The 25,450-nt window shown below is 39.6% G+C and overlaps 1 protein-coding gene across 1 annotated transcript; it reads left to right on the forward strand.

The window, feature by feature from the left end:
* The first annotated feature begins 1,664 nt into the window (after positions 1 to 1,664).
* On the forward strand, positions 1,665 to 23,907 carry wdr53 (WD repeat domain 53). Its single transcript, XM_028794909.2, has 3 exons — positions 1,665 to 1,739; positions 10,550 to 11,047; positions 22,881 to 23,907. Exons 2-3 carry the CDS (start codon positions 10,550 to 10,552, stop codon positions 23,481 to 23,483), a joined length of 1,101 nt encoding a protein of 366 aa, XP_028650742.1. The 5' UTR covers positions 1,665 to 1,739; the 3' UTR covers positions 23,484 to 23,907.
* The last annotated feature ends 1,543 nt before the right edge of the window (positions 23,908 to 25,450 follow it).

The following is a 25,450-nucleotide window of genomic DNA, read 5'->3' on the forward strand; positions in this document are numbered from 1 at the left end:
TTCTTCCATCTCCAAAACATTTCTAGACTTTGTCCTGTTCTTATGCAACACAGTACTGAAGTATTGGTTAATGCCCTAGTCACCTCACGTATAAATTACTGTAATGCTATTCTCTCTGGCATCCCACAAAAACGTATCCATCGCTTACAACTTCTTCAAAATTCTGCTGCCAGGATAATAACCTGCTGTTCTAAATCCACTGAATATTTTGCACCTATTGCGTTCTCTCCCAACTTCACTGGCTCCCTGTTAACTACAGAATACAATACAAAATACCGCTCTTAACATTTAAACCTCTCCACAACCTCACTGATCTACAGACTTACTCCCTCTCGCTCACTCAGATCCTCATCTGCAGCTCTACTTTCTGTACCACACATCAAACACGGTTCTATAGGAGCTCGAGCATCTCTCAATGTGCTCCTCGACTCTAGAATTCTCTTCCCTCTCATATACGTCAGCTCGATTCAATAACACATTTTACAACTACCCTCAAAACTTATCTTTTCAAACTGGCATACCAATTGTGAATTTTGCACTGTTACTGCCAGTTATCTTTGTTTGTCTTTCTTTTAACAGTGAAATGATACACTCAATGACAAAAATAAACAATTTTATTGTATACAAATTGGCTTAATAATTTCTGAAAATATTTCACTCATTCCTCTCTCAATCTCTCTCTCTCTCTCACACACACACACATACACACACAATGTGGTTACTTAAATATATACAGGATAGGATCTAAAATCCATGAAACAGAACTGTCGTACATAGCTTTTTCTGTGTGTTGCCACTCTGTAATTTGAGAGAAGACAGATACAACTAAACACATGAGCATAAAATGATGGTTGTCAATTTCAAACTGTGTTTCCTCAATGTGCTCCTTGAGAAAAAACACATCATCTGAACCAATCTCAGCCCGAACAAACTGATTGATTAAAGATACACTGACAACTTGTCCTATTGTCGACTGTCGGATAACACGCTCAGCTACTTTGACCACCTTGACTGTACAATCATAAGAAATCATCAAACCTCCTTTGCTTTTTAATGTGAGCAAGTGGTAGCTTTGATCATATGATGCCAGTACGGCATCTGTTACCAAACTAGCAGGGCACACATCACAGGACAGCTTTCTCAAAATCCCGTCTAAGGGCTACCTCCCACTGCTTCCTGAGGTGGATTTCTTTGGGAAACTTTTAAAGTTTGAGAAATGTTAACAGCTAACAATAATCTACATATTTAGTGACTAAATACATTTAGCCAAAACGTTGTTTGGAGGCTCACTTGAGCACATAAATGCATAGCTTTGTTATTTTAGCCTGGCGTAGCTAAAGTTTAGATTATAAAATGGGATTTTCTAATGGCCAAATATAACCAAGGCAATTGTTCAGCCTTACCTATGAAATGTAATCCCCGGGATCTGGTTTGGAATGTACAGCGGTTTGTACAATCCCAAGCAGCACATGCGTGAGGCATCTTTATCCATTACTTCACTCCACAGGAGTGCCACTCGCAATATGGCGGCGACGTTGACGTACGATGCTGCTGGTCATGCGGCGTCTAGAAATTCTATGTCTATGGTAGCGACAGTGCGTGAACACTGTACGGCAGTTAGGCTTTCAATACGCATGCGTGCGCAGATCGGGCAGGCACTGCGTCGCATTTTAAATACGTTAACGTGACGTAATTTAAATATGCCAGATTTGGAATCCTTTTGAGTTGTGTTCACGGTGGTAAGTTTTCAAAATCATTGTTTTAGTAGTGCATATATTAAAATCTGTATTATTGTAAAATATATGTAGGCAATAGTCGTTTGAATGTTTATGAATACTAAAGTCTTCAAAACTATTTCAATGCCGGTTGTTTTAGTATGACGATTATTTCAGTCTCTGTTTGGGCGCTACGTAAAATTAAATCTACGAGAAATTGTTATTTAATAAATGTGTAAAAGTGTATTTGACGTTTTTAGGAATGTCGTGTGAAGATACGGAATTAATTGTGTTTCGAAGAAGGATTGAAATTAGAAACAAAGTGAATGGGTCTGATGGTAAAATTCGTGGGGTGGAGTGATTTTGTCCTTGAACATTTTCAGTTAAATTGTGCACCAGTTTAAGCTGTTTCAGAGTATTACTACTGTACGATATCTTAAGACCCGAATCTTTTCTTCAGTTACCCGATTCATGGTTTTAAACCAAACTAGAACCTTGGCTCCCATATATCAATCCGTAACATGTAATTGCTGCCAGTTTGCGTTATCTATTAAGAATAAAAAGCCGTCAAGCAATTATTGGACATATAACTACTTTTCACTGAAATTTAAATATATCTCGTATTTGTAATAATCGTTTTCCTGTTCTTAGAAATATTTATATGTAGAATTTGCAATGGATTATCCCCTTTGTATCGATGAGATGATAGATCCTGTGTTTTGTTATCGTGAAATAGCCAGATTTCACCGTGATTGTGTTGAAGCCATTGCCCAGTTTGTGTAGTCTTACTAATATCATTTCCAGTGTAAAGTTCATTTTCTTAAGTTATAGCTAAGGAACGAGGTTGTCTAAACACAAGGTTGCTGCCCCTGTACCCACCTATGACCTGTTGTGCGACCCTATGCTGCTCGTTTAATTAGTCTTGTGCCTTAACAAAAGTCAAAGCGAACTGTATTGTCATCTCAACCATATACAAGTATACGTATGACGAAATTGCGAAGCTCAGGGTCCATACTGTAACAACATGAAGTGCAAATAAAAAATTTAAATTAGAATTAAAATTAAGATTTAAAATTAAAACACAAACAAGACAAGACAAAGAAGTAACAGCAATATTGACGTGTAGTAAGCAATCTAGAAACATAAATAAAGTCAATAAATATGTAATATAATAAATAAATAATAGATATAGATAATACAGAAATTATCAGTGTATGATAATAGTTGTTTAAGACATGTGTAAACAATGACAGGTCAGAATGTTTCACAGCAGAAGGATATCAAAGAATATCAAAGTGCAGTGTGCAAAATACTTAAATGTCAGTATGAGATTTTCAGTTCTTTTCTACATGCACATCAGTCTTTGCAGGAATGTGGCTTGCATGTATACAAGTTCTGTTTTTAGAGGTGTTTGAGGCAGTGTGGAAGATCCCAGGGCGCAGCATGGTGTTAAGGAGTCTGACAGCTTGGGGCTAAAAACTATCTTGCAGCCTGGTAGATCTGCCCCTGATGTTGCAGTATATTCTCTTGGATGGCAGAAGTGTGAAAAGTCCATGTGAGGGGTGTAAGGGGTCCTGCACAATGCTGCATGCCTCGAGGACACTGCGTTTGTAAAATAAAAATAAAATAAATAACAGTAAAAAGTATGTCAATAGTTATACTGTGCTTTTGTATTTGTAACATTCCCCAGGATGTTCTTTTCAGTCTTTGAAATAGAACTTGTTTATGTGTTTACTTGTGGTGTGAAAGTGAATAGTATTAACTAAATGATGACTTCTGGATGTACTGCTTTAAAACTTCAATCTGTCATTTTGTGAATGGACAGTTTGTGAAGTTTTTGTCAAAAAAGCATTACATTTTTATCTTGTAAGTGTTTATTATCTGATCATAGTCGCTACTTTTCCAAGTAGTAGGATATCCATTAATGTGAAATGATTTAAGATCATTTCTTAATATTTGTTTTAAGCTGCTGCTTGATATTGAGAAGAATATCTCGTTGAAGTTGTATAACAATGCAAAAAGCTGTACTGTATAAATGTCCTATTACAATAACATGTACCCTTTCTAAACCTTTTAGAAAAAACTGCACTGATGGTAAGCTTTTAGTTTTTCACAAAGGCAGAAATGAGATTAGCTTTATTTTACAGTATACCAGTTTCTTAAAGATGTGAACTTATCCATTCAATTTTTGGCAGTTATGTGCATAATTACCATTCAGTTTATTATGACACACTAGTTATTCTTATTAAGACCATAAACAAGATCATTAATTTTCTCACAAATACACCCTAAACAAGGAGAAGAAATTAAAAGTTTACTCATATGGATAGTCTGGATCCTGGTCTTTGAAATTCACTGCCTGTCAACTACACTGTGTACTGTGTGATAATTTCTAGAGTAATAGATTTTATTTAACACTGAGCATTAATTCTTCCTTTATTTACAAAGCCTTACTTATCCTTATCTTAGTGCCTTACCCTGGTGCTGTGCATTTATATCTAGTGATGAAATGCCTTTGTCTTGTATGTTGTGTGCTTTCAGTCAACATAGTAAATATATTAGTCTTATTAGAAATTGAGAAATTGGAATTGCATTCGATAGACTTGTATACCGACTCCACAACCATGATAAGTTAGACAGTTGTATACGGCATAGAGAGCCTACATTTATCAAAGCTTTATGTTGCTTAACCAATCTAATTACAGTACTATTTTCTGCAATTTTCGGTTGTCGGGGGTGGGGGTGGGGGGGGTGGAATTTTATGAATATTAAAAAGCAAGTAAATTAAAATTTAAGGAAAAAAGTATGTTCTATTAGCAACAGTTATTCATTAATTAAATTGGCTGCAGCCTGCAGCCACTCTAGCCCTTCAGAATCTCAGTTTTACTGTTCTACTTTAATATATGCCGCCACATGCTTATGTACTGCCCTATAATACCAGCAACACCAGTGTACAGATTGCTAAAACTGGTGTGGTTGTTTAAGGGCTCATTTACAGGTGCTGGTCATAAAATTAGAATATCATGACAAAGTTGATTTACAGTGGGTACGGAAAGTATTCAGACCCCCTTCAATTTTTCACTCTTTGTCATATTGCAGCCATTTGCTAAAATCATTTAAATTAATTTTTTCCGTCATTAATGTACACACAGCACCCCATATTGACAGACAAAAAAAAGAATTTTTGAAATTGTTGCAGATTTATTAAAAAAGAAAAACTGAAATATCACATGGTCCTAAGTATTCAGACCCTTTGCTCAGTATTTAGTAGAAGCACCCTTTTGAGCTAATACAGCCATGAGTCTTCTTGGGAAAGATGCAACAAGTTTTTCACACCTGGATTTGGGGATCCTCTGCCATTCCTCCTTGCAGATCCTCTCCAGTTCTGTCAGGTTGGATGGTAAACGTTGGTGGACAGCCATTTTTAGGTCTCTCCAGAGATGCTCAATTGGGTTTAAGTCAGGGCTCTGGCTGGGCCATTCAAGAACAGTCACAGAGTTGTTGTGAAGCCACTCCTTCGTTATTTTAGCTGTGTGCTTAGGGTCATTGTCTTGTTGGAAGGTAAACCTTCGGCCCAGTCTGAGGTCCTTAGCACTCTGGAGAAGGTTTTTGTCCAGGATATCCCTGTACTTGGCCGCATTCATCTTTCCCTCGATTGCAACCAGTCGTCCTGTCCCTGCAGCTGAAAAACACCCCCACAGCATGATGCTGCCACCGCCATGCTTCACTGTGGGGACTGTATTGGACAAGTGATGAGCAGTGCCTGGTTGTCTCCACACATACTGCTTAGAATTAAGGCTAAAAAGTTCTATCTTGGTCTCATCAGACCAGAGAATCTTATTTCTCACCATCTCAGAGTCCTTCAGGTGTCTCTTAGCAAACTCCATGCGGGCTGTCATGTGTCTTGCACTGAGGTATGTGTGGAGACAACCAGGCACTGCTCATCACTTTTCCAATACAGTCCCCACAGTGAAGCATGGCGGTGGCAGCATCATGCTGTGGGGGTGTTTTTCAGCTGCAGGGACAGGACGACTGGTTGCAATCGAGGGAAAGATGAATGCGGCCAAGTACAGGGATATCCTGGACAAAAACCTTCTCCAGAGTGCTAAGGACCTCAGACTGGGCCGAAGGTTTACCTTCCAACAAGACAATGACCCTAAGCACACAGCTAAAATAACGAAGGAGTGGCTTCACAACAACTCTGTGACTGTTCTTGAATGGCCCAGCCAGAGCCCTGACTTAAACCCAATTGAGCATCTCTGGAGAGACCTAAAAATGGCTGTCCACCAACGTTTACCATCCAACCTGACAGAACTGGAGAGGATCTGCAAGGAGGAATGGCAGAGGATCCCCAAATCCAGGTGTGAAAAACTTGTTGCATCTTTCCCAAGAAGACTCATGGCTGTATTAGCTCAAAAGGGTGCTTCTACTAAATACTGAGCAAAGGGTCTGAATACTTAGGACCATGTGATATTTCAGTTTTTCTTTTTTAATAAATCTGCAACAATTTTAAAAATTCTTTTTTTTGTCTGTCAATATGGGGTGCTGTGTGCACATTAATGAGGGAAAAAATTAATTTAAATGATTTTAGCAAATGGCTGCAATATGACAAAGAGTGAAAAATTGAAGGGGGTCTGAATACTTTCCATACCCACTGTATTTCAGTAATTCCATTCAAAAAGTGAAACTTGTATATTAGATGTATATTAGCACAGACTGATGTATTTCAAATGTTTATTTCTTTTAATGTTGATGATTATAACTGACAACTAATGAAAGTCCCAAATTCAGTATCTCGGAAAATTAGAATATTGTGAAAAGGTTCAATATTGAAGACACCTGGTGCCACACTCTAATCAGCTAATTAACTGAAAACCCCTGCAAAAGCCTTTAAGTGGTCTCTCAGTCTAGTTCTGTAGGCTACACAATCATAGGGAAGACTGCTGACTTGACAGTTGTCCAAAAGACGACCATTGACACCTTGCACAAGGAGGGCAAGACACAAAAGGTTATTGCTAAAGAGGCTGGCTGTTCACAGAGCTCTGTGTCCAAGCACATTAATAGAGAGGCGAAGGGAAGGACAAGATGTGGTAGAAAAAATTGTACAAGCAATAGGGATAACCGTACCCTGGAGAGGATTGTGAAACAAAACCCTTTCAAAAATGTGAGGGAGATTCACAAAGAGTGGACTGCAGCTGGAGTCAGTGCTTCAAGAACCACCACGCACAGACGTATGCAAGACATGGGTTTTAGCTGTCGCATTCCTTGTGTCAAGCCACTCTTGAACAAGAGACAGCGTCAGAAGCGTCTCGCCTTTGGACTGCTGCTGAGTGGTCCAAAGTTATGTTCTCTGATGAAAGTAAATTTTGCATTTCCTTTGGAAATCAAGGTCCCAGAGTCTGGAGGAAGAGAGGAGAGCCACAGAATCCACATTGCGTGAGGTCCAGTGTAAAGTTTCCACAGTCATTTCCTCTGCTAGTGTTGGTCCATTGTGTTTTCTGAGGTCCAAGGTCAACGCAGGTCAAGGTCAACGCAGCTGTCTACCAGGAAGTTTTAGAGCACTTCATGCTTCCTGCTTCTGATGAACTTTATGGAGATGCAAATTTCATTTTCCAACATGACCTGGCACCTGCACACAGTGCCAAAGCTACCAGTACATGGTTTAAGGACCATGGTATCCCTGTTCTTGATTGGCCAGCAAACTCACCTGACCTTAACCCCATAGAAAATCTATGTGGTATTGTGAAGAGGAAGATGCAATACACCAGACCCAACAATTCAGAAGAGCTGAAGGCCACTATCAGAGCAACATGGGCTCTCATAACTCCTGAGCAGTGCCACAGACTGATCGACTCCATGCCACGCCACATTGCTGCAGTAATCCAGGCCAAAGGAGCCCCAACTAAATATTGAGTGCTGTACATACTCATACTTTTCATGTTCATACCTTTCAGTTTGCCAACATTTCTAAAAATCCTTTTTTTGCATTGGTCTTAATTGATATTCTAATTTTCCGAGATACTGAATTTGGGACTTTCATTAGTTGTCAGTTATAATCATCAACATTAAAAGCAATAAACATTTGAAATATATCAGTCTGTGTAATGAATGAATCTAATATACAAGTTTCACTTTTTGAATGGAATTACTGAAGTAAATCAACTTTGTCATGATATTCTAATTTTATGACCAGCACCTGTATACTTCACGCTTAGAACGCATACGCACATGCATCATGGCTGCCACGCATTCCCAGCGTTCCTTTGATGCGTCCTCTGAGCAGGTCCTCAGAAATTAACGCGATGCGTGCACGAGTTACAGTACCAGCAAAAAGTCAGGGGGTGCAGTGTGAAAAGTTGGAATGTTTACTATCTACATGTGACAGAAAGCAGAGTCTATGTGATCCTACAGGATCGATGTGCGTGCTTCGATGTCTGATGAATGGTTTGATATGGTGAAGCAAAATGCCAACATACAGATGCATTTGTGGTGCTTTTATATTCAAGCGTCACATATTCCCGATCATAATGACACCATATATTTTAAAAGTCTCACATACCATCCTTTGTGACATCTTTTTTTTCTGGAGCTTCCTCCTGACTTGACAGCAGTGGCAAACAGCAATAGATCACCATGCAGAACACATTAAATGGATGATATTCCAACACTCTGCACAGTTAGAATCCTTAGATTTATACTTGATACCACTTTCATGATGAAATGCATTAAAGTATGTATGTTACATTTTACAGATAAATCGTTAATTTAATTTAAATAATGAATACTGTTAATAATTACACACATGGGGGTGACACTGTGGCGGAGCGGTAGCACTGCTGTCTTGCAGGGAGTCGCATCGCTGGTATTCCCTGCCTGGAGTTTACATGTTTTCCTGCTGGGTTTCCACAGTGTGCTCCGGTTGCCTTCCAAAGATATGCAGATTTGGTGACACTAAAATGACGCTAGTGTATGTGAGTGCTTGTATTCACCTTGTGATGAGCAGATGCCCCGTCCAGGGATTGCTTCTACTTCGTGACCAATGCTTGCTGGAATGGACACATCCCTGGATTGATGGATTTAATCATTAAACATTCTTTTCAGAGATATTGCGGTAAGGTGTCATCAGAATTTAATGGGTATTCCAGGCAATTCACAACACAGCGAAGCCAAACCTGTTCTCACCGTGATAATATCTCGCACTGCCACCTGGTGGATTCTTCGAGATTTACGTAAAGTACGCGTGCAAGTATAAACAGTAAAACGCGTGCGTAGCAGGAGCATCCCCTGGAGCATGCGTCGCATCACGTGAAGTATAAACCTGGCCTTAGACGGATCTGACCTTGGCCCTCAGCACTACCCAACACTCCTACTACAAGACAGGACCACTCGGTAGTCATCATTACTCCTGACTGTGATAAACTATGATTAATATTGAGTTGTGGGAGGGTTAAGGGTGTTTTATGAAAATGCCATGTGATAAAGAAGCAAGTGACGTGGCCTGTCTGGTAACTTGACTGATGCTGGAAATACTGCACAGTGCAGTTACACTCTTTTGAGTTTGTGTTTGGTACTAAGCATGACTGATATGTCGCCTAGCCACAGATGGACACTGTTGGCTAGTATACACTTTGCCTTGATTATTTAGCAGCACATATGTCAGGCAGTAGCCTATGTGTTATAAATACAGTACAATCCCTCTTAACTGGCGTCACATTAACTGGCCTGTTAAAAAAAAAAAATAAAAAAAATTTTAATCCTGAGTTCCTCTTTATATTATATGTATGCACTTCCTTCTTTCCTGGAAGGTGAGAGAGTGATTTCCGTTTACATATTCCTTTATGAATTTTCCACAGTGCCGCCTTCTTTCTACCTGGCGACTCCCCTGCTTCTCCCATCAGGCTTCGCAACAGGGAAGTCGCTCTACCTGCAGGTGCAGCTGCCTTCCACACTGGTCCGGTAGCTCTCCGATCCCTGGCTACGTTGGGCTCCATCCGGATCGAGACTTGGGTTCTTTCCACAGCGGCCAGGGCACTCATGCTGGGGCTAAACCAGCCCAAAGCCTCCATGACTGCCGCTGACTTTCGACGGCCAGTCGTCTTCAATACCGGTCATTCCAACTCCGTGATCGCTCAGCTGGAGCAACTGCTTTCTTCAGCCCCAGCGAGTGTCGGCCAAACACTCATCTGCAGGGGTTCACCTCCCAGCTGCCTGCCTTTGCTCCATTGAATCTGCTCTCGCTCGCTCGCTCTCCTGCACCGGCTTTCCTCTATCTGCTTCCTTCTCCATTAACCTCCCGTTCTTTCCTGTTCTCCCCCTAGCTGCCTTACGCTTCTATTTATCATGGGGACAATAACAGATGCGGACGACTCCTCACCTGTGCATTTAAGCTAGGATTGCCCGCATCACGAATTCCCCGGGAACTGATCAGCCACACATACTCGTTAAGCCACGAGTGCGGCGATTCTTTATTTAAAAAGTGGCCTTTTTGACTTGAGCTGTGGACCCGCTACACCACACTGTCCAGTCGTTGTACGAGAAAAAACCTGTGTGCGAAATCGTGGATGAAGCCTTGTGGATATGGTTTCTTCAGGAACGTCAAGGAGGTACAGTACATACCTTAGAAATATTTTTCTACATGAAAATAGGTATGCGTTGGATTAACCGGCCAAAACAGCAACCGGCCATGGGTCCAGTCCTGAGGTGGCTGGTTAAGAGGGATTGTACTGTAAATAACTAAGTGCATCTTATGTATAATGGATACCTATTAAATTTTTAATAATATTGTATGTTTTGATTAAAGTACCTAATCAAGTATTTGTTTTATTTTTTGGTAGATGGTGGATCCTGTAAGCATTTTGCAGAAGTGGGAGGGTGGTCACTCCACAACAGTTCTTTGCGTTGGTGCTGGGACTGATGGGCTGTTGGTATCGGGAGCAGAAAGAGGAGCACTCACCCTGTGGAATGATGAAGGTGTTAATCTTGGTCAGCTTAAATTGGTAGGGGAAGATGATGTTACTTGTGTAACATTTTCCCCTTTAGCCACCAATAAAGTATATGTTTCTCATGGAGAAAATGTTTCCCTCTTGGACACTAGATTTCTGAAGAATGTCTTAGCTTGCTATCACATCAGTGACGATGAAATTAACTGCTTGTCTGTGAATGAAACTGACAGTTTTTTAGCAGCTGCTGATGACTTGGGTGCAGTGAAAATTTTGGACTTGAGCAGTGGGAAAATAAGATGCTCCTTGCACAGACACAGCAATATCTGTTCATCAGTGGCTTTCCTTCACCATAGACCCCAAAGCTTGGTGTCATGTGGACTTGATATGCAGGTAAATATTGTGTGAATTCCTTAATTACTAGTTTCTAACAATAATCTTTGAATGTTATCACATGTTCAGAGTTTTTTGTATATTGCCACAAAATCTACACTACTTTAATTGAACATCATTTGCATGCTGCTGGGCTGTAAATGAATGTGAGAGGACTCTGGATCTGTCATAGTGTGCTCTTGGTTTGGTTATTATGTGCGCTCATTTTGGACTGCTGTGGATATGTTTGCACAGACGATCTGTATTTTCTTTCATAGTGGTGCAGCGGTAAGAACTGTTGACTCATAATCAAGAAGTCACGGGTTCGATTCATTTTGAGTAGTGAGGTGCTATTTTTATTACTATTATGTAATAAAACATTTATTTGATTTTAATCTGTAACAACTGGTGTAAATTTATGGCTCTTGTAAAAGTTAGTGTTTTTTTGTTTTTTTAAGTTCTCTGTCACGTTCACGCTAACCACCACCCCATCTGACGCTGTTAGTTTTCAAATAAAGACATGGTATTTATGCCACATCTTTATTTGAAAACAGTGTTAGATCTTGTGCGTGAATGAGACTGGGACTGGGAAAACTGTGGACGTGGGTGTGAGTGGTGTTTTGAGACAATGGAACTGGAAATTCTCTAATGTGGAGGGATAAAAGCTGACGCACAAATGCTGGCGAATCATGCCTTCTTGGTATCTTGTTGTCACTTGAATTTTTTTTTATTCAGTTTTATTCTTGAGTGTTCCTGTTCACGCTGAATTAGATAGATAGATAGATAGATAGATCGATACTTTAATCCCAAGAGGAAATTCACATACTCCAGCAGCAGCATACTGATAAAGAAAATGTTAAATGAAGGAGTGATAACAATGCAGGTATACAGACAGACAATAAATTTGAATAATGTTAACGTTTACCCCCAGGTGGAATTGCAGAGTCGCATAGTGTGGGGGAGGAACAATCTCTTCAGTCTGTCAGTGGAGCAGGACATTGACAGCAGTCTGTCACTGAAGCTGCTCCTCTGTCTGGAGATGATACTGTTTAGTGGATGCAGTGGATTCTGCATTATTGACAGGAGCCTGCTCAGTGCCCGTCGCTCTGCCACGGATGTCGAACTGTCTAGCTCCGTGCCTACAATAGAGCCTGCCTTCCTCACCAGTTTGTCCAGGCGTGAGGCATCCCTCTTTTTATGCTGCCTCCCCAGCACACCACCGCGTAGAAGAGGGCGCTCGCCACAACCATCTGATAGAACATCTGCAGCATCTTATTGCAGATGTTGAAGGACGCCAGCCTTCTAAGGAAGTATAGTCGGCTCTGTCCTTTCTTACACAGAGCATCAGTATTGGCAGTCCAGTCCAATTTATTATCCAGCTGTACTCCCAGGTATTTATATGTCTGCACCCTCTGCACACAGTCACCTCTGATGATCACGGGGTCCATGAGGGGCCTGGGCCTCCTAAAATCCACCACCAGCTCCTTTGTTTTGCTGGTGTTCAGGTATAGGTGGTTTGAGTCGCACCATTTAAAAAAACTCCTTGATTAGGTCCCTATACTCCTCCTCCTGCCCGCTCCTGATGCAGCCCACGATAGCAGTGTCGTCAGCGAACTTTTGCACGTGGCAGGACTCTGAGTTGTATTGGAAGTCCGATGTATATAGGCTGAACAGGACCGGAGAAAGTACAGTCCCCTGCGGCGCTTCTGTGTTGCTGACCACAATGTCAGACCTGCAGTTCCCGAGACGCACATACTGAGGTCTGTCTTTTAGTTAGTCCACAATCCATGCTACCATGTATGAATCTACTCCCATCTCTGTCAGCTTGTCCCTAAGGAGCAGAGGTTGGATGGTGTTGAAGGCGCTAGAGAAGTCCAGAAACATAATTCTTACAGCATTACATTCTGTAAATTTTACATTTTTTTAACACTCTGTCCATGCAATACAGAAGACCTGCAGCTTTGTGGTTTTTTTTTTTTTTTTTTTTTTTTTTTTTACCTCTATATTTCCAGTTTCTGTGGAGCCAATGTGTCCAAAGCATCTTTCAAGTTCATGTTATAATTTAATGTTAGCTGATCTAAATTATGTTTTAATCTGTGAATGTATTGGTAGGGATAGAACAAAATCAAAAGTAATTATTGATCAGAAATAATTTTATTTAATGGAGTAATATTTAAATTTTGAATTTCAACTCTTGAGTTATAATTAAGTCTAATGTGTGGTTATGATTGTGAGCTGGACCATTGACAATGTGACAAAATCCAGCTGAATTAACAAGTAAGTAAAACATTTGCTAAAAGTGTACATTAAAATCCCCCATCAGCACTACACGATTACAATTTATAACCAAATCAGATAAAAGGTTGCCAAATTCTGTCATGAACAATGAATATAGCCCTGGTGGTCTGTTGACTAGCACCACAGTTGTGCTGGAATCTGTTTTAATATTTAAAGGATCCTCAAAGGATGCAAATCCCCCAAACGTTTTAGAAGCAATGTACATTTTATCACTAATTATTCGAAGGCCACCTCCTCGAGCAGTATTTGTAGATTTATGATTTTATGAAGGAATGTTTATCCACTGGTGACTCCTTAGCTAGGGGAACAGTTTCAGATTTCCTAAGCCAGAGTTCAGGGAGAAGACGCCATTCAGAATTTGTACTTAATTTAATATTATTTACCAAAGCAGATTTACTTTAAAGAGAGTGAATATTTAACCTGCAGCATTTAAAACTGCATAGATGTTTCTGAATTGGTGATATATTATTTGTTTTAATATGAATTGAGTTAGTATTACAGGTGCCTCTTGTGGAAGATCTCGTTTTATGTCTTGGTCTTATTTATAAACCTTATTTTTCAGTTATCAGGTAATCTACATTTTGCATCAAGACTAAATTTATAAGATGCCCCACAACAGGGTTTATGGGTAACAGCTACAGGATAGTAACACGTGGGGTAAACAAGAGTCTGTCATTTAAGGTCACAAGACTATGGTCTGGAGGTGCTCTGATCAGTCAGCGAAGATGTTTTGCTACCGCATTTTGGGATAAAACAAAAGATTCCCTTCAGTCTGGATTTTCATCTTTCTTGAAAAATCTAGGCCTTTCCCAATTGTTGACAAAGGAGGAGGAGGAGAAGGAGGTTAGTAGCACACGCTGATACAGTGCATTGCCGCACCCACCACATGACGAATCAACTCAGGATCCTAGATTGGTACCCGAGTGCAGCCATGCAATGGGTGACACCTCAGCACCACACTAGTTCATATGGAATGGAACAGTGTGAGGTTTTTACGAAGGCTATGCTTTTATTTGCACACCAGGTTTCTAGCCAGCAGCGAAGGGAATGCTATGCTTTTCTGGTGCTTGTAAAATGTTATGTGCATGTGTGAGACCACACTCCCTTGATTTTGCTTGCTGCTGCTCCCATTGAAAGCGGTGGCAACTATGTTTGTGAAAATATGAATTGCAAAATATGTTTTCGATGTAAATGATGTCGCACCCCATCAGAAGGAGAGGAAAATAACTGTTGTTAAAAGAGTTGATAAAGAAGAGTCACTGTGCAGATTTCAGTAGTCAACACACCTGACCAAATAGAGATGTAATAGTCAAAATGGCACAATGATATCATAACACATAACAGACAGAAGCACTGCTCAAACTTGTGGAGACAAGTAGCTGTCTCTTCCATCACCGTGCTCATTAAAATGTACAAATGAATCATTAATTGATCAATTGATAGATCTTTATTTGTCCCCAGCAGGAAATTTGGCTTTGTTACAGAAGCTCAGTTACATTGTGCTACTGAGCTCCTGAATTTTAGATTTTTATTTTCTGTCAGTGTCTTCTTTTGCTCAGTTTCTTTTGCAATTTCTCTGAAATCCTGGTGGATTGAAGAAATTGGGGCAGATGTTTTAGGAAGAAGCCCTGTGGGATGAGACTTTATGGAAATCAGTTTTTCCGTTCTTAAGTACAAACTTTTGAACAAGTTGTCCCCAAATGTGTATTCTTGTTTGAGAAGCACATCTGGCCTAACAAGACTGGCATCAGTAAAAGACAACTGGCAGCATTACTGAATTTGCTTTTGTCACCAGTAGGCATCTCTGATCTCTGAGACACAGCATATTTTTCACATTTTGTGGCCAGTGTTCAGCTGAGGGTTTCACTAGTTAAATAGGGTATTAATTTAGCTTAGTGACCATGATCATAAGGCAACAGTTTCTAGAGAAATGCAAGTCATTTCATCTGAAGAACAGCAGCCCAGGATGGCATTTAGTTTTAACATGTCTGCCTGCATCTGAGTTCATACAAAGGCTTGGAGATTTAATTGCTTTTTTTCTGTGTTGTGCATCCAATAAAGAAGAAACCTAAATTACATGTCAACCATATAAGTTCATCGGTACTTAAACTTTACCTGATGTATGCCACAAGTATGATGCAGTTTGTGTTCAGTCTAGCTTCTCCTGCTGACATTAGACAAGTTTACATGCAAGGAAGGTTTAATTGATTTAGAGATAATAGGAAAAATGTGAAATAAAATGTGGCAAAGTTTCATATATTTAAGATAAATTGACATGTAAATTACAGATAATGAAGTTAGTTGATACTAAATATAGGCACTAATAGCATTTGTTATGTACAGTTCAATCAAAACTTCATATCTGTTTGCATACAAGTGGAAAGAAAATGTCTTGTGTGTAGTCCCCATACAAAGATTATTTTAAGGTGAGTCAGTGTATCATTATCATTCATGTTACACATTTTGTGGCAAAGGTCATGGAAGCATCCTCAACAAGAGATATCTCTCCAGCATGTCCTGGATCTGCCCCTCAGTCATCTCCCTGTGAGTCATGCCTTGTAAACTTTCAGAGGGAGGCATCTTAACTACAGAACCAAATGACTAATGACAATTTGGAAAAAATAGCTGTTCTACTTTTAGGTCCTTCTGTATTGCTGAGCTCTTCACTCTAGTACAGACAGGGAGCCAAGCAACCCTGTGCAAGATCACCTCTGTCTCACTTGTGAATAAGACCTCAATGTATCTGAACTCCTCAACTTGAGGCAGCCAGAGCATACTGGAGATAACTGTCAAAAGAGAACAACAGGACAAAACCTAGGAAAAGAAAGAAATTAAATCCTTAGATTCTTAGACTGGATAACCTGTATCCCTGAACTGCACCTTAATATTCTGCCTAAAAAAATCAAGAATAGAAAATTCAAGAATAGATAGGAAACACAACTGGCCTAGTCCAATGCCTATATTGAATGTTCTTATGTTAGTACAAAGTACACAAACACAGCTCTCACTCTCCCAATACAGGGACTAAATAGCTCACTCAGCAACAGTAAATATGGAACTCTTACACAATGTTCCACTACATACTGTGAGGTACATGGTCATAACGTTTCTCCAAATCCACAAGTCCCATGTAGACAGTTCAGGAGTCATGGGAGTTTGACAATCCTATCTATGTGGGGTAAAGAGACAGTCCACTATTTTATGGCCGGATGCTGTTATGTTTGCAGACTAACTTAGCTGGTTTGAAACTTGGAGCATTTTAAAGTCTGAGTGTCCAGGACTCGGAGTTTGGCTTGTTTGACTCCTTTTCTACAATGTAGTAGTGGTTATACAATTGGCTGATGGCCAGATATTGTTGTTGTTTCATTTATGTTAATTTCTACTTTGTTTTGTGACATTTGTGTATTTAGTGAGTGGTATAATCTGTTCTTGTATCATGCCATGAAAGTTGTTGCAGTTCTCTGCACATTTAGTGAGGAGCACTGTGCAAGAACAAAGTAGTCTCTAATATTGTATTTCTGAGGAGAAAATGATAGATTGGCATCTAGCTGTGTGAAGATGATTACTTGTGTTCTGTTTTGTGTGTTGTATTTACCCATTTTTTGGCACTCGCTGCATGCCCAACCGACATGGCATGGGGTCAGTCTCTGCCTTTCTTCCATTTTTTTTTTGTTGTTCTTGTGTTCTTAGGGAGTCAAGGGCGGGAATTGAGGCATTTCTTGTGTGATTTTGGGCTATACAAGAAATAAATTTGTTGTTGTTTCAACCTCACATCATCTCGGACACTATCATTGTAACTGAACAACAGAGTACACCGCGTCTGTGACAGTATATGATTCACTTTCACTACTGGTTCATTGATGTCTTTGAATGTCAATGTATAATCTAACTTCACAGAAAGGTTTTTCCTTTTCAAGCGGTTATTTTTATTTTTTAACGTGCAGTATGCTGTCTGGACATGCAACACACACATGTTTAATAGGGATCTTTTTAGGAGACTTTTCATCTGTTGACGGTTTATTGTAATCCGAAGCTTGCTGTCTATTTTGTCAAGTAAACAAAAGTGCAGCTGCTCTTTGCAGTTTAAAATCAATGCCCCTACTTTGAGCTCTGCTGTCATAAGCTGTTGGATTAGTTTAGAAATGTGACACTCGGTGAGCCTTCTAATTGTTCCAAACCACTTTTAAGCAAAATTCACTCATGCTTGTCACCAGACATACTGGATATATATTATACATCTGTTTTAATGAGACTATACTGATGCTGATTCAAACCTTTGACACTATATGGGATGCAGTAATGTGCCAAAGTATATGTTGTTTTGATTTTTACAGATTACCTCCTCCAAGAGACAGGGCAAAATGTCAACTTGAACAAAGGCTAGGTCTATTTTTGCATTTGTATTTTTTATAAAAAGAAAATTACAAATATAGGTATGCATAGTGGAGGACTGGACTTTAATTCTAATTTTGATCTTAATGGGGTACAGTTTTAATTTATAGTCGTACCAAATAAAGACATACAGAAAAAATATAAAATTAAATGTGGAAATAAAAACAGATTGTAATTTAACATCACAGAGCTGTGTCTTAAATTATTCTCTTATCAGTCAGTCTTGGTAGCATTGATCCTATTAGAACCCCTAGCTACCATCTGTCTTGTAAAATGTAGTTAGTTTTCCAAAACCTTCTCAACAAAAGGCTAAATTTATATATGTACTATGAGAGTTAACTAACAGAAGCTCAATTTCTTTGGCTGTTGAAAGGAAAAATATTCAAGCTAAAATTCAGAAATAAGGTGACAATTTCATCACAAACAGAAGGAGTCCAATTTAGTTTCAAAAGCAGATGATTCTGGCTGTAGAGAAGCGTTATGCTACTGGGTATACATAATCTGAAGTTCTAATCCATATTACTAACCGAGAATGCTAAACCGAATGGACGCAGGGACATCCGGCCATGGGCCGTAGCCGCAAAAAGACGTACTGCGCAGGCGCCCCAAGAAATGAGGCGGCGCGAGAGGCGGACAAGACCACAGAAAAAAGGAGTGAGCACAGAAAAAAGGAGTCAAACGCAGGCGACGCACACAGCGCCGCACGAGCAAATCACCCCCCCCAACCCCCCACACACACACACAAGCAACGGACGGGACACACACAAAGAGGACGATTCAACAAGCCCCTGGCACACAAAAAAAAAAGAGCCCGCAAACCCGCCCCCCGACACACACACACACACACAAGCAATGGACGGGACACACACAAAGAGTAGGATTTAATCCCATTGCACACGAAACGGGACGCACACAAAGAGGAGGATTCAACAAGCCACAAGCACACAAAAAAAAAAGGAGCCGCGAGCACCACACAAAGCCCATTGGACACGAAACGGGAAAGACTACGGACATAGCACACGAAACGTACACAAAAACGACGATTCAGACACACGACCACAGTAACATAAATAACAAATGACACACACAGCCCCATTTCTAAATGAACCGTCCGTATTAAACATACGTCATCTCAACACGTTCACAATATGCAGCATAGGTGGATCTCATTACAATGAGGCACTATTAACCGTTCAACCGCAGAAAAGGCTCCATATTAACAGTGAGTGCGATCCTCCTTATTACTTATCCATATTTCTCACGCTCAAGAACAAACAAGTCATGAATTCACGATTACAGGTACAAAACGATACCGCTCGGATAACGGGACCAAACACAATTCACACTATGCAGCATAGGTGGATCTCATTACAATGAGGCACTATTAACCGTTCAAACGCAGAAAAGGCTCCATATTAACAGTGAGTGCAATACTCCTTATTACTTATCCATATTTCTAGAAGAAAAAATGTCTCGGCTCCAAAAACGCAAAGCTCAACTAAAGCTTCTAACTAACGATGTACCTAAAAGTAAAAACTTTATGAACTGCATTAGATCCTACAATAGTTCATTTGCTTTTGCATCTACCGGAGTAAATATCAGGCCACCAAAAGGGAATGGCCCATACTGCTTTCGCATATGTGCACAAATACTGCATCGCATTGGAACAGTGCACCCTGAAACAAATCAACAATGCAAATATGCACATCCTATCTACATATATCTACATCCTAGATCCACATGACGCAATCTATCAATCAAAGTGCTGCATCGCAACAGGCACGGATTCAAAACGAAACACCTCCCGTCTCAGACATACGTTAACGGCAAGGAAGGCTACAACGGGCTTCTCACACAGCACAGGCGAATCGATTACAGCTCCAAAACAACACGTCCCAAATACTACACATGCAACAACGCGCCTCTCAAACGGCACAAGCAAAACATACACCAGGAAAATTCATTCGGATTAATGAATGTCATTTGCAATCATTGTCATTCAGTTCACTTCCCTGAAGAAACTACTGGCAATACAAGTAATACATTTACACGTTGTTGTCAAAAGGGTCAAATTAGACTGCCTCCTTTACATTCATATCCTGAATATCTACAGAAGCTTCTAACTAACGATGTACCTGAAAGTGAAATCTTTATCAACTGCATTAGATCCTACAAATCGGTATCCACTATGAACATTAACGGTGGCACTGCACGTGACATCCGTCTTGCAAAAATGTTAATTATTGATGAATGTACAATGGCATCCAGTCACTTACTCAACACCGTTCATAAACTTCTACAAACGTTCATGAATAATAATATTCGCTTTGGAGGAAAGGTACTTTTATTAGGAGGAGATTTTAGACAGTGCTTAGCTATTCTTCCACATGCCATGTGCTCAGCTATTGTTCAGTGCACCTTAAAATACGCAGACAATTGGCATTGCTTTCAAAAGATACAGTTAGTAAAAAAGATACGATGTCCAGAACCAGATCATAACAATTGCTTATTACAACTGGGAGATGGTACACTCACCAATACAGATGGACTTCACCCACATATTATTACAATTCCTAAAGCCTTTATCTGCGACGACTGAGTTACAGAGAGATTTGGAACAGCAATCTCATTAGACCAAATGCCCCTTTTAACACAACGCACTATATTATGTCCAAAAAATATTAATGTGGAAAACATAAATACCCAAGTCATTCCATTACTTCCTGGAGAGACACAACTCTTTCTAAGCTCTGACAAACTTGACTCTGATCACAACAATAACCATCTTCATTGACATTACAAGTTCTGACCTGGAATTACCTTTTACACTTAAACGGCGTGTACAAAGAAATTTTCAAATAAACCTTTACACTGTGCCACACACTTTATTGTTTGCTTTCTATTTGCATCATCTACACCTTCACACTATTCTATATCTCATTCATACATCACGCTCTTTGTCATTCCCAACACCAGGGGTTGGCGAGCGAAGCGAGCAGGGGGCGGAGCCCCCTAGTCCCAAACTAATGAATCACCATTGATGGTGGCTTTATTTTCATCAGCGGATGTGCTGAAGAGCTCTGCAGATCCAAAATTTAAATTCATAGACACCTGCAATACTGTTACCCCATTGTTTTGTGGCTAAGCTGGCACGTTAGTGTCTATTGGCATATGGATTTCAATTAATGCCTGTAGAGACTAAACCTGAATCAAATGTGCCTTTTTTCTCTAACCAAGCTGAGTCTGTCCAGTTGTCGGTTTGCCTGATGGTTATCTAGTTCAAAATGTGATATGCCAATGCACATATCTCCCCCCAAACCACTCTCCCCACCTAATGTTATTCTTCAGGGAGACAGAGAAATGGCAAAACTCATAAGTTGATATTTAGAACCAGAAGATGAATGCAAACCTAAAACATCATGGAGGGGCCAAAACCTGAATTAAAAAACATTTGTTGAAAAATCGCACACTAAATACTTTTAAAAGGTTATCCTGAGTCTTGGACATTGAGAAACTTGAGGCACCATTTTCTAAAGTTGTTTTGTGTTTGAAGACACAACACACTTTCAGGAACATACCCCCAGGAAAAAATGCCATATCGTGTAACAAAGCCAAAAAATGACAACACGCACAATAAACAAAATGGTGATGTGGTAATGACATTAACAGAAATTTACATTGTTTCAGAGCCAGTATACAGTAAAACTAATCTTCTTCTTTCAACTGCTCCTGTAAAGGGGTTGCCACAGTAAATCATCTTTTTCCATAAGTGTACAGAAAAATTAATAATGAATTAACATTCCTTAAAGTTCAGAACCCCTAAAAAACTAAAATATACACAAAAAAAAAAAATACAAAGTGAACAAAGTCATGTCCAATATGTTTAACTAACTTTTGTTATTGTTTTTGGTCTGCAGGTGACTCTAAACTGTACATTCTAAAAAAAGGCATAACTCATAAAACTTTACTTAAAAGACATGGAGAAATTGGAGCTTAATGTCATTGTTGTATTCATTATGTAACTGACCATGTCGCACAAGCTTTTAGGATGTATTTCAGATATTCAGTAGTACTTTTACCAGCAGTGGCTCTTGATTGGATACTAGATTTATAACATGTAGAGTTTTGGGAAAGACTGAAGTAGACACTGAGCAGCTTTGCATTTTGGCTTGGGTATTCACAGCTTAATAACTTGTTTAATCTCTTTAAGCTCCGTCACTCACTCAGTTAGGTTTTACATTCTACTGATCTCAGGATCTTGCACTCTGTTAACTGCCTTCTTGGCAAATGTAATCAAGGAGTTTCTTAATTATGACTTCACAGTCATGAGTGAATTTGGAAAAAAACAACATTGTTGTGTTGTGTGGTCTTTGCCGTACCAGCTCCTGCGTGCTAGAGAGCTAACAGCAAGAGGCCTGACCCTTTCAGTACAGTAAGTCAACATGCACTAAAGTGATATGTTTTTTTTTTTTATAATCACTATATCAGGTCTTCCTGTCAGGAGATCCTAATAAAATTAGATTATTATATAGCCTATGATCCTTGTGTTTTTATAGTTGGCTTCAAGTAAATGACAATGTTGATTGCCAAACAAAAGTCCTTGAGCAGATTTCTTGTGTTCTTTGTGGGTGCCTTTTGAAATTGGCCTTCAGTCCCTTCATGTTAACCAAACTGATATGCGTTTAGTGTGCCTGGCATGTGAGATTTGATATATGACAAGCTGTTACATTCACCCAAATTATTTTGTAGTGTTTCTAACAGGCTGGAAGTCATTCAGGCATGTAATTGTAGATTTCTGTAGCACTGGGATAACTGTGGTTGTCTTGAAGTGCATGAAAGCTGTAACTCCTGGCAAGAGTTTATTGACTTTTTAATGTTTTTTTCTTTCTCCAGATGTTTAATTTTTTTTCTTTCTACATCCAAAACGTTTGTTAGGAAAATTGGTGATGAGAATGTGGGAAGTACATGTGTTCAGTGGGTTCAATAATGGGCTGATAAACTGTAGTAGTTTCCATTTCTATGTAATTAGTATGTCTTGTACTTTGACTAAACATTTTAATTATTTTAATTAGATTGTTGTTTCACTCATTTTACAGGTTTAATTCTAACAATGCCTTTGCTTCTTTTTAATGTTTAATGACTGTCCATTTCTCTTTTACCCTAGGTAATGTTATGGAGTCTGCAAAAAACTCATCCTCTCTGGGTACTGAATATTCAGGAGCTTAATGACAAAAAACAGAGCCAGCAGCAGAATTCAAGTCAACTCTTTAACCCTCCACTAGTACATACTGTTAGTGTTGCAGACTGTGGCAGCAGGTTTGCCTGTGGCTCAGAAGATGGATGGGTCAATATCTTCAGAGTGACAGGAACTAGGTTTGAGCAACAATTGGGGTTCAAAGCGCACAGTCAGGGAGTGTCTCAAGTCCATTATGTCAGCTTTCTTAATAGTTCTTGTTGGCTCATTACTGGAGGAAATGATGGAAAGGTCAATCTGTGGGATGTCGGCAAGGAATATTTATTAAGTAATGAAGGCAAAAGCAAAATGGGCAAGAAAAAGGGCAAAAAAAAACATATTCATAAGAAAGACATTGATACCAAAAATGATAGAAAGCTGGAGGCAGGAAATGTTTCACCAACGATTTGTATAAACCATGGCAAAAAAGTAAATTGGCTTTGCCCGCTCCATGTTAAAGGAGAACTGAAGATTATTGTGACAGATGAAAGTAATTCATTATCTGTTTATCCTATAAGTATTTTAGATAAATAATGCCTCATTGTTGAATTGGTTGATTCATAGGCTTGTAATCTGGAAGAGAACAATTACAAAGAAGAGTTTTATTTACTTGTGCTACATTTGCCTTTATTTCATTTTATCCTTTCCCGGAAATATGCTAGTACTTTATGTATTGATTTCATTTTAGCTTAATATGTCATAAAAGATCTTCACTTTTAATTTCTGCATTTATGGCTGGCTCAACAACAAAATAATATGTCACTCCATGTAATCTGTGGTACATCTCAATAGTAAGTAGTGTACAAGTCACTAATCATTCATATTGTTGTTGTGAATGTTTGCAGGTGTGTAGTTTTGTAGATTGGTTTATGTTACAGAAGTTTGCCTTAGCTTAATATATTTCTTCAGTTAGATTCTTTAAATGTCTAAATAATAAACAGGTTTAAGTGTACAATTACTAATATGCCTCTGTTCCCAAGTTTTGACCACTTTTTATATGCCAGTATTCAGCTGTCCTAAAAGACAATAATAGAGGAAAAACTTGAACACTGCATCAAATGTGCAAGCACATCCTTCAGGAACATATGCCATATTTGAGAATCATGATTTCAAGGAGACCAAGATAATGTTCTATAAAGCCTTTGCATCAATAATCTACTGTGTAGTAGTGAGAAGTAGGTTGCCTGCCATTCTTACTTAAAAACCCTTGACAGATTTCATTAGCAGTGCCTCAGCAAAATTCTTTGTACCACCTTAAAGGATTCCAACCACCATTTTCTTACCAGTGCCAAGATAACCATCATCAAAATCATGATCTTGGAGAACAAATTGGATGTTACTACAATCAAACTATCTCTTAGGCCTCCTATAATTTCAAGAGATGAGTTTCCTAGTCATTTCTGAACATTGTACATATTTTTATAAATGCAATTTTAAATTTTAATCCACCATACACATTGAAATATAGGTGTCCCATGATGATCAAAGGTTAGTCATATGTACTCATGACAATGATACCTACCTGTATGTTTTTGTTAAGTCAAAGGTTAAGATGTATGTTGCCTGCCCAATTTTTTCTGTGGCAATATGTTGTTGTTGTTGTTATGCCCTCCACACCTTCCGGGGTGTGGGCTGCCAAAGGTAGATCTCCAGAGGTTTCTGTCCTGAGCCATTCTTTCTAGTTGACTCCAGGTGTAGCCCATCCTTGTGATGTCTGCCTCAAGGTCGCATCGCCAGGTGTTTCTTGGACGGCCTCTCTTCCGCTTTCCTTGGGGGTTCCATCTGAGAGTCTGTCTGGTGATGCTGGTTTGTGGTTTGCGTAGGGTGTGCCCTATCCATTCCCATCTTCTCTTCCAGATTTCTGCTTCTACTGAATGTTGGCAGGTCCTTTCCCATAGATTAGTGTTACTGATGGTGTCTGGCCAGCGAATGTGGAGGATCTTTCTGAGACAGGTGTTGATGAAAGTCTGGATTCTTCTGGTGGTGTTTTTGGTTGTCCTCCAGGTTTCGGCCCCGTACAACAATACTGACTTCATATTTGTATTGAACAGACGGATCTTGGTAGTCAAGGTCAGTTCTCTGGAAGCCCAGATGTTCTTGAGCTGGATAAAGGTGGCTCTTGCTTTGCCGATCCTTGCCTTGACGTCTGTATCTGTTCCACCCTGCTGGTCGATGATGCTGCCCAGGTAGGTGAAGAACTGTATCTCCTCCAGGGAACTTCCATTTAAAGTGACTGGGTTGTTGCTGTTGGAATTGATCTTGATAATCTTTGTCATCTCCGTGTGTATGTTGAGTCCAACCTGTGATGATGTGGCTGCCAACACATTTATCTTTTCTTGTATCTGCTGCTGACTGTGGGAAAGAAGTGCAAGATCCTCTGCAAACTCTGTCTTCCAATTGGCTCCACAAGGTCCACTGGATTCCATTCCTGCGTTCACTAGTGGATGTCTTCATGATCCAGTCGATAGCGATGAGGAAGAGGAACGGGGATAACAAGCATC

Source organism: Erpetoichthys calabaricus, chromosome 2 (assembly GCF_900747795.2).
Source record: "Erpetoichthys calabaricus chromosome 2, fErpCal1.3, whole genome shotgun sequence".
NCBI classification, from domain to species: domain Eukaryota; kingdom Metazoa; phylum Chordata; class Cladistia; order Polypteriformes; family Polypteridae; genus Erpetoichthys; species Erpetoichthys calabaricus.